The 13,757-nt window shown below is 57.3% G+C and overlaps 1 protein-coding gene across 1 annotated transcript; it reads right to left on the bottom strand.

Annotated features, from left to right (window-relative positions):
* Positions 1-2,493: 2,493 nt before the first annotated feature.
* APLN (apelin) lies at positions 2,494-12,555 on the bottom strand. The gene is made up of 3 exons (XM_036114481.2): positions 12,161-12,555; positions 5,768-5,939; positions 2,494-5,076 (listed from the first exon to the last, which is right to left on the bottom strand). The coding sequence occupies exons 1-2, from the start codon at positions 12,225-12,227 to the stop codon at positions 5,773-5,775; spliced, it is 234 nt and encodes a 77-aa protein (XP_035970374.1). The 5' UTR covers positions 12,228-12,555; the 3' UTR covers positions 2,494-5,076; positions 5,768-5,772.
* Between the last annotated feature and the right edge of the window lie 1,202 nt (positions 12,556-13,757).

The following is a 13,757-nucleotide window of genomic DNA, read 5'->3' as shown; positions in this document are numbered from 1 at the left end:
AGCTTGTGCCACGGGCTGGGTGCAGTGCCCAACGCTTTCCCTGCATCGTTTCATTCAACCTTGACCACTGTGCTGAAAAGTGGGCATAGCATCCTGCCAGATTTGGAAACAGGGCTCACTGAGATCAAGACACTGCCTTTAAGTTCTCACAGATAAGTGAAGAGTGGTGCTGGGATTTGAACCCTGATCTGACCCAGACTTCCCCCTTCCACTGAAAGCCCTTTGTCAGTATGATTATTATCAGATTAGCATGGCACGGAGGCCAGCTCATAATCAGTTTATTAAATTCCCTTCATTCTAGACCGTACTGTAGAATGTAAGTCTTCTCTTCGGGCCCCAGGCAAGGGTTCAAGGGCTGAGTTGAGACCGGGTTCGGCAAACTGAGACCTGCCACCTGTTTTTATAAATAAAGTTTGGTTGAAACACAGCCACACCCATTCATTTACACTTTGTCTAGGGCTGCTTTTGCAGCAGCTGACTGGGGGAGTCGAGACAGAGATGGAAAGGCCCCGCAAAGTCGAAAATACTATCTGGCCCTTTGCAGAAAAAGTTTGCTGACCCCTGATTTGAAACATTCAAGGAAATATTCTGGATGCGGCTCTGGCTTTTGGCTCAAGTCCACGGGAGCGATGAGGGGAGCTCCTTGCCGGGCTCCCTCTGTGAGCACTGGCCAGTTACATCAGGAATACCAGCTTGTCAAAGGAGCCCTGGAGAGGCCTCCCATTTGGAGGTTCCAGAGTAAGGCTGGCTGAGTCTGCAGCCCCTTCTAGGGCTGGGAGCAGAAGATAGTAAGTCTTCTCTGCTATTCCCTTTCACCGTTAGCTGGCCTGAACTCACTCTGGTCAGAAAGAAACTGTGGATTGAGAAATTTCAGCTGAGTAACCTTTAGGCCTGAAAAAGAAAGTTATACAAGCACTTCCGAATGGCTGCTTGGGCCAGGCCCCATAGTTCCCTCCACAGTGGAGGAGCCCAGCCCCAGTTGGTGGTACCAAGTCAACCAGGGCTTGTGGGAGAGTCTGAAACGTTAGGCTTCGGAGGGCTAGGGCTCGTTTTATACCACACCTGGGGGCCTGAGAAGCCATGTGTCTGGGCCTGGGTCTCTTTGCCTCCCTCATCTCTGTCATTTCGGAGGTTGCCTACTTTCCAGGTGGATTTGAAGCACTGTTGTTTTTCGAGTTCTCTGTCGCCTACCCCCAGCCTTCAACCTCTTGCTCTAGGACTTATGGGCCAGAAACAGTTAAGTGAACCCCTTTTTCTTTTTACCTCTGTGTTTGCAAAAACCACCCCCTACTCTGATCCTACTGTATTTATTTGGTTAAGATATCACCAAAGGGTGGCAACCCATATGTCCTGCCTTCTTTTGGTTTGATGTCTAATTATCTAATTATCTTTCCCTCATTCTCTGCCCCAGGGTCAGACTCGCAGTCACCCACTAGCCTCCAGTTGGTTACATACACCTGGGGGACACAGGTGGCCGCTCCCCTTCCTGCCCCTACCTCCACTGCCCGCCAGCCTCCTGCCAACTTAACCAAATGTGATCGGGCTGTGGGGGCCGGTGTTAGCGATCCCACCAGTCCACACCATGCCATCCATTTCTTCTGCACTTACTGAGAATACCGAACACGCTTTGTACTTAAGTCTTCCCTCTAATTAGGGGAATGTTCAAAGGACCAGAGAAAGGATTTGCATTCTAGAATTTGAAGTCCAGATTCTAGATTCACTTACTAGCTTCACTTCTCTGAGCCCCTTGTCTCATTTCTCACTGGTAAAATGGGGCTCGGGGACTGTGTCACCTAGTCGTTAGAATGACAAAAGGAGTTATTTTTATAAGGAGCTCTGAAAGCTGCACACTCCTGGGTGGGTATTAAGTTCCCTGGCCCTGCCACCACCCCCTTCTCCTTGGTTTCATGTAAAATTAGAGCTTTGGGGGTGATTAGGGAGGTAACAGACCAATCAGCATAAAGCCAGCCCACCTAAACCTCTTTGCCTAACCAGTTACTCTGACGACCAGTTTGCCTAAAAGTCAAAGTAGTAATTTTGAAAGAAGGCATTTTGTACCAATTTTCTTAAGAGGCACTTCCAGCATAATGTCGTATTTTTAAATCACTGTGTCGCAATCGGCAGCATTTTGTCAATGATGAGATTATTTTGTATGCTTGTGCGTGGCTTTTTCTATTTTGTCTCCTACTGAGCAGTTTCATGGCTTTTTAGCAAGTTCGTCTGCAGACCCTTTCTTAAAATTATGTATTTCTAGCACCAAATACCCATCAAATCTGTAGAATATCCCACAAGATTTATTGAACGCGCCTTTTTGATCACTCCTGTCTCCTTCTCGCTGGGTTGTACTCTGCACTGTGTCTGTCTGTGTGCCCCTGATGAGTTGATTAACCAAATTAGCGTGTACCCATGCTCCTTTCTGTTCTGCAAGATATTGGCGTTTCGACAGCAAGCGTGAAGAAGTGAGACAGATGGGGCAGAATTGTATTGAACTCCTTGCATTTTATTTTTCAGCCTTTCTCATTCATCAAGCAGCTCTATTTTGTGGAACATAAAACGATACATACAAAGTCATTACCAAGTGTACTTATTGCAGGAAACATAACCATTTTCAGGAAAGGCAAACTGGCTAAAAAGTCCTGAAAGTGTTCAAAAGTAGATAAAATTAGAAGACACCCACCAAGGATATAAAACAAATTTGAGTAGGAATCCCACCTTTAACCAGAATGTCCTTAAATCAATTGCTTTGTAAAAAGCTTTAAATGACACCGAAGGGAGAAAAAAAAAGGACACCCAAACAGATGCCAAAACACTTAAAAGCGGACTGAATGTTATGTGAACCGGTCATTAAGCACAGAGGTTCCTTTTGCGAGTTTGCGGCAAATTGGTTCAAGGCCATTTGACCTGGAATTGATTTGGGATGCAGGCACTTACCTCCGTGCAAGTGCAATATGTGGGCACAGGGACAACCATGGACCTCAGGGGACAGGAATGCCCCTCCTGAACATGACCTCCAAGAGTAAGGGTGAATTGTCAGCTTTTAACTCTTTATTATAAAGACATATTTACACAGAACAATTTTTACAAACACAGTGAACACAATTATGGGAAAGGGACAATTTCTTAATGAAAAGGGCTTTAATATCTTTGTATAAATTAGTATAAGAATCATACACAACCATTTTAAATAAGACAAGCCCCCACCCCCCCACTGCTCTCTTCTGCCCTGTGCCTCTGGACTTGACCAGCTTTCTCCCCCTACCCCACGGGGCTGGCTGGGCAGCTGATGAGGCAGGAGATGCAGAGAGGAGGAGGGGAAAGAAGGCCCGATCCCTGGTGGGGGCATCAGTGGCAGAAGGGGCTTCCTGGACCCTGGCCAGCCCCCACTCCCAGCCCAAAGGGGGTGGGGGAAGCGGGTGCCCAGCCCGGCTCCTCAGGGTGGGCCTTGAAGCAGCAGTGGAAGTGAGGGGGGAGAGGCGGTTAGGCAATGTCGGGGTTACTGTGGGACTCGGAGGGCCCTGACTCCCCCTGTCCCCACACATACATAGGTGGGCCATCAGGCTCTTGTCTCCCCCTTCCTCCCTCCTGGCAGGCCTCTGGGAAGGAAGCCTGCTCAGACCTGTACTTCCTCCCATCTTTCCTTCCTTCCTTCCTTCTCTCCTTCCTTCCCTCCCTTCCTTCTTCTCCCCCTTGCCACTCCCCTAAGGAAAGGCCACTGGGAAAGAAGGTCCAGTCCACATGAAGGGAAGGCTACCAAGGCCAATTACTTAAGGCTACCTTCTGGCTCCCGAAAACCAGTGTTGGGGTTCGAGCAGGAGCCTCAGAACCTGAGCTGCCTCTGCGAGAACACTTGGGCCCTGGAAGTGCTGCAGGAATGGGGGCCGCTGGCCAGGGACGGGCCCTTTCAGCCCAGGTCGGGGCGGGGAGGCAGGATGGACCAGCAGGGCCAAGCCAGGGAGGCGGGAGCAGCTGCGCCCCCACACCACCGCGGGGCACTTCACAGCCGGCCTGCGCCTCCCTTCCCCGCCACCCCCAGCCCCAACCGTGCGCGGGCAAGGCACTTAGTGTGTTTTGAAAAGATATCATCAAGAGGGAAGAGGACATCATCAAGTGGGAGTGGGGAGACCTGGGTCCTCATTCTGGCTCTGCAGTGACCCCGAATAGGTCCGCTGTCCCTCTCCAAGCCTGGTTTTGCAGGAGTTTGCCTAAGGAGGCGGAGCTAAGTGATCGCCAAGATTCCTTTTGGCTCTGACATTCTGTGATTCTTGGCAAAAAAAAAAAAGAACCCACTCCTCCTGTTTGGCTTTTGCTCCTGGGAGGGTACAGAGCCATCTCCTGAGCGAGAGCTTGAACTAGCGGGCAAGGGAGGGTTGGAGCGAGTTGGGGGTGAGGTGGGGGGCAGTGTTAGGAGACACAGAGAGGTGACGAAGTACTTCATGGCCCCTCTCCTTCCCCTCTTCGGTAAGCCAAACACGGCAGGAGGAAAAGCCTCCAGCAGCTATTCCTCTTCTCCAATGCTTTCCCTCTCCCCTTCACCAGAGGACCGAGCCCCATTCCGATACCCCGCAAGGCGCCTGGTCCGCATCCCAATCGATGCCCCAGCCCGTCTAACCAGGGCCTCCTTGCCGGGTGAAGGGTCCACGTGACTTGAAAGCCTGGGACCTGCCGGAGCCCACTGAAGAAGGGAGTGTTTCCCCTCCAGCCCCCAGGGCACCAGTGAGGTGAGGAAGGAAGGGCTGGGCGAAGCTTGGGCTGTTGGACTGGGGGTGGGGGAAGACGACTAAAGGAAGGGGAAGGCCAGGGAGAAGTCCAGCCTTCCAGTGCTGGGTCTCCAAAGTCAGTCCAGGGATGGGCCAGGAAGAGGGGCTGAATGGATCCGTGGGAGAGAAAGGGAATCATCCGAACTAGGGGCAGGATCATGTCATTCGGGGAAGCTGGTGGGTGAGAAGAGCCGGGACCGTCAGCAGCGAGGACAGGTGCGAGAAGAGAGGCGAATGGAAGTGAGGGCTCCAGAGAAGCAGACCAATCTATGGAGTAGCCAGAGTCGCAGGGGGTGGGCACTCAGGGGCCCCTTCAGTCCTAAAGAGACAAAAATGACCAGCGAGAAGTCACGGACATGTCTTAGGTCAAAGGAACCAGCCAGGAAAGCAAAGGAGACAGCCTTCGTTCCCCTCTCCCCACAACCCTGAACCTAAAGCCCAAAGTCCCTGAGTTGGTGCCACCTTGTCCAGGCTACAGGGGCGAGACAGCAGGCCAGGCCTCAGGGGCAAGCTTAGGCCTTGCTTTCTCTGCTACTGCCTTGGATTTTTCTTTCTTTCTCATGGCTCTGGGCAACTCTCTTCCTTGTCTCTGCCTGCTGCCCCCCAAGGCTCTCTGCCTCCCTCCCCTTCTCTGGTGAAGATCCACCCTGCACACCGGTAGGATACCCTGAGGCACCCCTCTCCAGCTCAGCAAGGCCCCTCCGGGACTTCTAGAACTCTCCAACTGGGCCAGCCTGCCCAAGCCCGGGCAGCAGAGTGGAGGGGAGCTGACACCCCACTCCTGGGGAGTCAGGAGATTGGCTCCAGGTGTCAAGCCCCTCTCTGGGCCTTGGTCTCCATGTCTGTAAAATGAAGGGGTAAGATGGGTGCTCTGTAAGCACCTACGTTGCGTGCGGGGCCGGAAGGGCTCGGTGCAGGTGTCTGGCCAGCAAGAAGCAGCAGGGTCCCCCAGCTTCCAGGCTGTCCCTCCCCAGCTCCTTCCGCTGCCCACTGACCAAAGGCTCAAGTACCTGCTTCAGAAAGGCATGGGGCCCTTGTGCGAGAGGCGCGGCCGCTGGCGGCGGAATTTCCTCCGACCGCCCTGCCAGGGCCCCGGTCCATTCCTCGATCCTCTGGGCTGCACCAGGTGGCGGACATTGCCCTCCTCCAGCCCCTTGCCATCGGAAGGCTGCAGCAGGGGCCCTGCAGGAAGAGGAAAGCCTGTTAGCCAGGAGGGCTGATGCGGACGGGCAGGGGGCTGCGGGCTCGTGGTAGGGGGCCAAGTCTCCACGAGGTAGTATTCATCAAAGCTTCTCTTTGGTTTTATCTTCCATCTTGGTGAACAGTTTGCAATTTTTACACTGGCCTGGGCCAAAACCTACTACTCACATCTTGCAATTTATGGAGCTGACTTTAGGTCCTTTTGGCAGTTCTACCATGTTTCTGGCAGGCGCAAACATGTTCCCCGTTTAGAACATCGGTGGGGGGTACAGTGTGGGGCATACGTCTGTACTTGGTCAGGGCACAGCAAGCGATAACTCCCCATTGCACCCTTGCAACGGATACACTGAAAACAGTTCACACATACAAGGAAATGAATCCCCGTACCACCATGTACCCAGCACCCGGATTCAACCGTTATCCAGGTGGAGTCCCATAGGCTTTAGTTATCCCTTTTCTTTTTTTCTTTGTGGAAGTATTTTACAGCAAATCCAGAACACCGTGTCACTGGACTCTGACATCCTTCAGTATGCAGGTGACCCACTTTTGAGTACTTGAGATCTCATACCTCACCCCTGGGCATCTCACCGGTGTTTAGGCGTCCCTGAGGCTCCCGTGCTCCTCGTGATCTCCCAGTGGGTGTGGCTGTGCTGGGGGGTTGTAGAGACTCTGTGCGCCTTAAGCTGGGCTCTATCCAGCCTGTGACCACATTTAGAGGCCAGTAAATATTATCTGGATGAATGAGTGAACCAATGAGTGATTGGGCACTTGAGGCGGCAAGTCTGTGCGTCAGGAGGGGTGCGGGCTGCCGCAGCCGGCACCTCCCCACCGCATGCCCTACCTCCTTTCATCCCCACATCACAGCCCGAGCCTGTGTCTGATGTAAATTCCTCCCACTTACATCCCAGGTGGCTTCTCCTCGGCTCTCTGGGGCTCTGCTCTACATCTGCCCACACCTGGCGTAGAGCAGGAGCCTCCTGATGCCAAGCCAAGCCCTGACAATGGAAGCCGAGTGGTGCTGGGTGTTCTGGGGTGCAGTGAGGGAGAAGGCACCTGGGCTGGCTCTCACCAAGGCTGCAGCACAGCCAGGGGAGGGGAGCTTGCACTCCAGAAACAAGCCTGGCCTCTGGAAGCAGGCAGAACAGGGAGACGAGACGGTGCTGGGCAGAAGGCGGACTGCAGGGCACTTGAGCCATGCCCAGTCCGGGGCTGGGCTGGCCTGCAGAAATACGGCTTCTGAGGTCAGCGATCACAAATCCCAGTCTCTCTCCTCCCACACCACCGGATTTGCCTTCAGTTATATCCCTGCCCCTGAAGCTCCATTTCCATCCATCCAGGCATCCCCACAACTAGCTCAGAGTTTCCATATCACCACCCGTTGGCTGCTAGCCCCCCAGTCATACCCCTGGCTGATCTTCCTTTCCCTCCTCCTGCCTCCAGCACCCCCATGCTCTGGGTCCTCTGTTGGCTCCTTGGCTCTAGTGATTCTTCCTCCAGTTGCACACAATTTCCAGGCATTTCTCCTCCTCTTGGGCCAAAAGCAGGCAAGGTTTGTTCTTCGGGCCCTCCCCACCCAGGCTCCCGGGGCCTGCTGCTCTCTCAAGACATGCAAGCCCTGGGGCGCCTGGGTGGCTCAGTCGTTAGGCATCTGCCTTCGGCTCAGGTCGTAATCCTGGGGTCCTGGGATCGAGCCCCGCATCAGGCTCCCTGCTCAGCGGGGGAGTCTGCTTCTCCCTCTCTCACTCTCCCTGCTTGTGTTCCCTCTCTCACTGTGTCTCTCTCTCTGTCAAATAAATAAATAAAATCTTAAAAAAAAAAAAGACACACAAGCCCACTGCGCATATGCGCACACTCTAGTCCTCCACCCGCCTTCCCCAAGAAAAGTCATAGGCCGGGCAGGACCCCACTGTTGACCAGCCACATTTCTGTGCTTCTGGTTGGGGTGGGTTAATGTGTCAGCTCCCTCCCCAGTGAGAATTAAAACCCATCATCTAACGAGAATGAAAACACAAATTATATTCACACTTTGGGGCCGTGGGGCAGGAAGCCACTTCTGTCTGTCATAAAGCCATTTGCAAAAGGGCTGGGCCAGGGAAGGAGAGAGGAGGGAAGGACCTTCACTAAGCCCCCACCCCCACCCCTGACCTCAGCTGCTGCAGCTTCTGCCCTGTGTTTCGGGGTCCTCTCAAGGCTCTCCCTGACCACTGAGGGGGCAGGAATGATGCTGATGAGGAGTCCGTATGAGAGGCGCACTCGGGGCGGGAAGGACTGTGCTGAGGGTGTGCCCAGGCACAGGGAAGGACCCTCCTGGGGCCTTGATCCTGCGAGGCCTTGTTCTTGAGGCCGTGCCCTCCACTACTGGGGGTGGAGTGGGAGTGGGCCGATGGCACAGGTTACGGCCCCAGCGGTAGAGTGGGCATGGAGAGGAGAGACATGGTACCCAGATGGGGAGGGCATCACCTCCACATATTCAGCACCCAGGACTGTGAGTGTTGGTGGCAGTAAGGGAGGGAGGACTAGGGGTGAAAGGCCCTAAGTAGGGGGAGGCCGAGAACCAGGATGGGGAACGGGGATGGTAGCTCAGACTCCAGCCAGGGAGACATCTCGACTCCAAGCCGGCAGAGAAGAACTGCCTTGAGCCGACTGAGCACTCAGCCAGGCCCTAGAGAACGGCCACCCAGGAGCCCCTGGCACATTGCATCCCGTTGGGTGGGGGGCTCACTGTCTTCTTTGCAGCCGGAAGTCTGCAGCTCCTCCCACATCCTGATGCCATCACCCTCCTGGCTCCTCCGACTTTGGATTCTGAGTCCGGCTCACCCTCAGATAAGCTGACACCTGAAACCTGGGCTTTATGCCGTCCAGTTTAGAGGCTGTTGATGCGCATCACTGCAGAGGTCCTGGCCGTACAAAAGAATTCCCCTTTCAGAAACGGGGGCCGTCCTCAGTGCACTTAAATATTTTCTTCTAATTCATTCGCTACTTAAAGGAGGCTGGGGGCAATCCCCCCAAAGAATCTGAAGCCTAGAGGGACTGGAGCCTCTGCTCTCTGAAGCGCCGTCGGAATGAAGCCTCAGCGTCTCTACGCTGAGAACGGCAGTCAGGGGTGAACAGGGTTTGACTTTCGTGCAGCCCGAGCTCCAACCCTGCCGGTGCACAAAGAGGTGTGTGTGACTTTTCAGGAACATGCCAACCTCACCAGGAGTGACGCGTCTGCCTCTCGCCTTGCCATCCAGTCTATCTTGTGACTGCTTTAAAAGCCCAGCTCCGGTGGGGCCCCCCGCTGGCTGTGCCCCCTCCCGGTATTGCAGGTCTCTCCCCGCTGAGGCACCCATCCTTGGTCCGCTCAGCCCTCCACCCCAGAGCCCCGAGCTACCTTCCCGGGCCAGCCTTGCTGCCCTTGCACACGTCACGCTCTGGCAGCCTGGCCCTCCACTTCACTTGCATTAGTCTTTTGCCAGAGAGAGGCCGGACTCAGGTTACAAGAGCGCTTAGCACTTAGGGACTGGGGATGGAGTAGAGGTACCCGCTCCCCGAGAGGGTGACATACAGTAGGCTGGCCTCACGCTGTCACTGTAACTGCAGGCTCTGAGCTAGGGCCGAGGAGGGGGAGGAGGAGGAGGAGAGAGGTGCTCAGACAAGACCAAGAGGCACTCGGGCCTGGCCCAGCAGCTCTCAGACTCAGAAGAGCAAGGTCAGGAAGCAGTGGAGGAGTTCGTGTGTGTTCAGTGAACGGGGGGAGGGGCACGACATTCCAAGTCAGGACAGAGTGTATTGTGGAGGAAGCAAGGTTTTCAGGCCTGGGAATTTTTTTTTAATGATTTATTTATTTGAGAGAGAGAGAGAGAGCAGGAACGGGAGGGGCAGAGGGAGAGGGAGAGAGAATCTCAAGCAGACTTCCCTCTGAGCGCAGAGCCTGATTGGTGGGGGGGGGGGGGAGCTCAATCTCACGACTCTGAGATCACGACGTGAGCAGAAACCAAGAGTTGGCCACAAAGCCAACTGTGCCACCCAAGCGCCCCTGGGCCTGGGACTTTGACTGGAGACTCTGGCTGGGGAGAGCATGCAAGTCTGGGCCAAGGGCAAGGCGGTTCTGGGGGCCCTGTTTCTGACCCAGGATAGGAGGCAGGAGGAGCAGGACATGAGTACCTGGACCCTTGGCTGGTGGCCACCCACACGGAAGAGGCCCTCCTTGGCTCCTAGAGATGTCATGGGGGTGGAGAAGGCAGTGAGAGCCTAGTGTCCAGTGCTAGGCTTAAGCAAAATGTGAGGGCAACAAATTTACCCAAATAAGGGCACAAAGGTAAATGGCCTAATGAAGAAGGGCAGATTAAAGCAAGAGGTGACAGGGTCTGCACCGAACACAGTGTTCCCTCCCCTTGAAACTAGCTGTCCCCTTTCCCAGCTGGACCCCTAAAGGGTCCTAGTGCTGGTCAGTTGCCCAAGGGTCTCCCCACAGCCTCTGGGGGAGCACCAAGTATGCAGATCAGGAAGCCCCAGCTTCCTCCGGGACACCCTCTCTGTACCCACTCTTTCTCCCCCGACGGTACCACTTTGGACCGTTTGCCAGTGGTGGCGTCCTGTGGGTGTCCTGTCTTGCCGACTGCACCGGATGGTAGGTGCCTGCAGGACAGGCCCATGAGGTGTCCTTCATCCCTGTCTTTTGCTCTCTGTTCGCCTGCCTGACAGGAGTTTCTGAGGAAAAGCCTGCTCCCTTCTTACCGCCCTGCAGGCCGCCCTGGGGCCCTGAGGAAGAAGACCCCTGGACAGCTAGCTGAAGGCAGGGGGTGCCAGAGCTAACTGATGCACCCTCCTGAGAAGCCAGGCGGCGCTCCCAGGGCGAGGCCAGTGCCAAAAGGCAAGAGCAGAGAGAGAAGGCAGCCTCCAAAGAGAGAGAGGTGGAGCCCCGCCGGGCCCCTCAGAGGCTCCTGGGCTGCAGGCCCCCCTCCTGCTCTGGAGGGTCTGGAACTAAGTAGGGCCCCATGCCCTTCATCTAGGAAACCTGCTGCCCTGCCCTCTCCTTCCCTCTGCTCCCACCTTTCTGCGTCTCCAGCCCTGGCACTGGCATTCGTCCACCTGGTCTTGGCCTTGCCCTTCTGTGGTGCCAGGCAGGCAGCAGTGACAGCCAGATCACAGGACTGTGGCAGCTGGAGGCAGGAGGTGACAGCCCCAGGAGACACTGACGCACGGGGGACAGGCAGCCTGCGCTGAGGCTGCCAGGGCATCTGCGGGGACCGGGGCTGGGGAGGGCAAGGGAGCACTGGTGCCAAATATGCCAGGTGGGGGGTGTGGTGCAGGTGGGGCAGAAAGGGGTCCCCCTCCCAGAATTGCATGGAGGTGTCCAGTCAGGCGCACGTTTCCCGGTTTGGCGCCTGGAGACAGCCTGTGCCTGGGGCTCATGAGTAAAGGCCGGAGCCAGGATATCGAAGAACGAGGCCCTGGGCTGGGGGCGCGGGGCGCGGAGTGCGTGGGGCGGGCCTGCTGTGCGGAAGCAGGAGAGCAGACCAGATCGGAGCTCGGGGAAGAGAAGACCAGCCCGGCCCGGCGCTGCCCGGCTCGGCCCGGGCAAGGCTGCCTCCGCTCACACGCAGGCTGAACCGAGCAACAGCCGGGCTCCACGCCGCCGCCCCCGCCGCGCGCTCCTGCCTATGCAACAAGTGTCACGTCTGCATCTTGGCACATCATCCCGAGTGGCCGGCGCCCCGGCACCCGCGCGCGGCCCCTAACGTCCAGGGGCCGGAAAACCTTCAACTCGGGAGGCCAGGCCACCAGGCTCAGGTCAGGCTCCCTCCACTGATCCACGGGGAGCGGGACATGCTCCCCCCCCGCCCCGCCACACACATACCCTCCACCACGTGGGGTACAGGGCGCGGGACCCTGGACGCACGCCCGCGGCCCTGAGCTCTTCGGACTTCGAGGGGCCGCCGGGAGGGGCAGGGCGCCGGGCGGGTGACGCCCGAGACCGAGGCGAGCCCCTTTCCCGGAGGAGGCGGTGGCCCCGGGCCGGCCGGGTCCCCGGCCCAAGGCGCCCTGTCAGTCAGTCGGCGGCCCGGCGCGGCCGGCGCGTGGCTGCTCCCGCTCGGCTCGCGCCCGGGTCCCGGGAGGCGGAGAGCGCGCGAGCTGGGGGCGGAGGGAAGGGAGCGCGTCGGCTGCGGTCCAGGAGGGCGGCGAGGGGCGCGCGGGCGAGCGGCGGGGCACGCACTCACCTCCACACGCCGCAGTCAGGGAGAGCCAGAGCAGCAGGAGCGCCTGCACGCAGCGCCGCAGATCCATGCTGCTCCTCGGCCGCGCCGCAGCGGCCCCGGGGCCGGGGGGCGGGGGAGGCCGGGCGCCCCGAGGCGGGGAAAGGCGCGAGCCGCGGACCGTGCGTGCGTGCGTGCGGGCGCGGAGCTCGCGTGGCTCCCCGGCTGCGCCGCGCGGGCTGGCCGCCTGCCGCGCTCGCTCGCCGCCTCCTCTCTGGCAGCCTCCCTCTCCTGCCGCGGGGCAGCGCCGCCAAGCTGGCCTCCGCGGGCGGCTCCGGGGACGGCGGCGAGCTCTTTCCAGGAGGCTGGCTGCTCGGCAGAGTCTCCGAGTGCCCGTGGCCCAGGCTGCCAGCGAGAATGCTCCCCGCTCACTCCAGGGGCTGCATTTTGTAGCTTGTGGCTTGGCCGCGAGCCCACTTGGTCATGTGGTCATCGGGAGGGCTGGAGTGGGGGGGGCAGGAAGAGGGAGAGGGAGCGAGCCTCCCGCACCGCCCCCCTCCCGGCACGCATTCTGCAGCCCCAGCCCGGGCGCGAGAGGGAACCTCGAGGTGGCCCCACAACAAAGGCGGCACGGCCGCTCCGACAACCCACAACCGCTCCCAGGACAATGCCCGCCTGGCCGGGGGCCAGAGGGTTTGGGAGACCTGAAGGATTTCAAACACAGGAAGCATTTGGGGCGGTGGAGGGGCACACTTAACTCTTTCTCACCTCGCTTTCTTAACGGCTGTCAAGGAACCTGGGCGCCCCACTCATCCCCTCCGCCTCTGACCTGCTCCTTCCCGCTGCCACTCCCCAGCCAAGACCCACCCCCCCACTAGCCCTTCTTTCTCCTCTGCATCTTCAACTGGGTTTGTATTGGGGCGTGACTGTCTAGGTTTGTGCCCCAGACTGCTTAACTGTCCGGGGGGCGGGTCCCCAGGAGGCACCCTCTACCTGGAATGCCCACCCCCCCATCCTGCCTCCCAGTTCTTCATTCTTGCAATAGCACCTCGAATTCCATCTCATTCAGAAGACTTGCCGGGGTAACAGTAATCCAGGAAGGGCTGCCCCCCCTATGGGGGGGGGGCGCTCCTCCTCGCCTTTGGGACAAGCAGCAACTTCTAGGGTGTTCCCTTTCTTGTTCCCCATCATCATGAGGGGGACAGTTTACCCAACTCTGAACAGTCTAGGCTGGATTCATTTTGCCCCTACTTGGGATTCCCCTTTGTAAGTGGGTCCTGAAGTTTTTTGCCTTCCCAAGCTAGACTGTCAGCTCTTACAGGCTGGGAGCTCCTAAGGCAAGGGACTGCCTCTTTCACCGGGCTGGGAACCCCCTAAGACAGGACCTTGTCTTCTCATTCTTCTGCATCTTTCCAAAGTCCCCAGTATCGGACTCTGCACATAGGTGGCACTCAACACATGTCAAAAGACTACTTCGAAAGGTGTTTCCACATTTCAACTAGCCAGGCAGATTCTTGAAGTGCAGGTCCAGCTTTACACACAAAAATACATTGGACAGTGTGTATGTGTGCCACAAACGATGTGAGAGGCCCTGGTATATTTGAAATGTTTCCGAAATGTT

Source organism: Halichoerus grypus, chromosome X, assembly GCF_964656455.1.
Source record: "Halichoerus grypus chromosome X, mHalGry1.hap1.1, whole genome shotgun sequence".
Lineage (NCBI taxonomy): Eukaryota > Metazoa > Chordata > Mammalia > Carnivora > Phocidae > Halichoerus > Halichoerus grypus.
The sequence above is the reverse complement of the archived record's forward strand: the minus strand, read 5'-3'. Positions and strand labels throughout refer to the sequence as shown.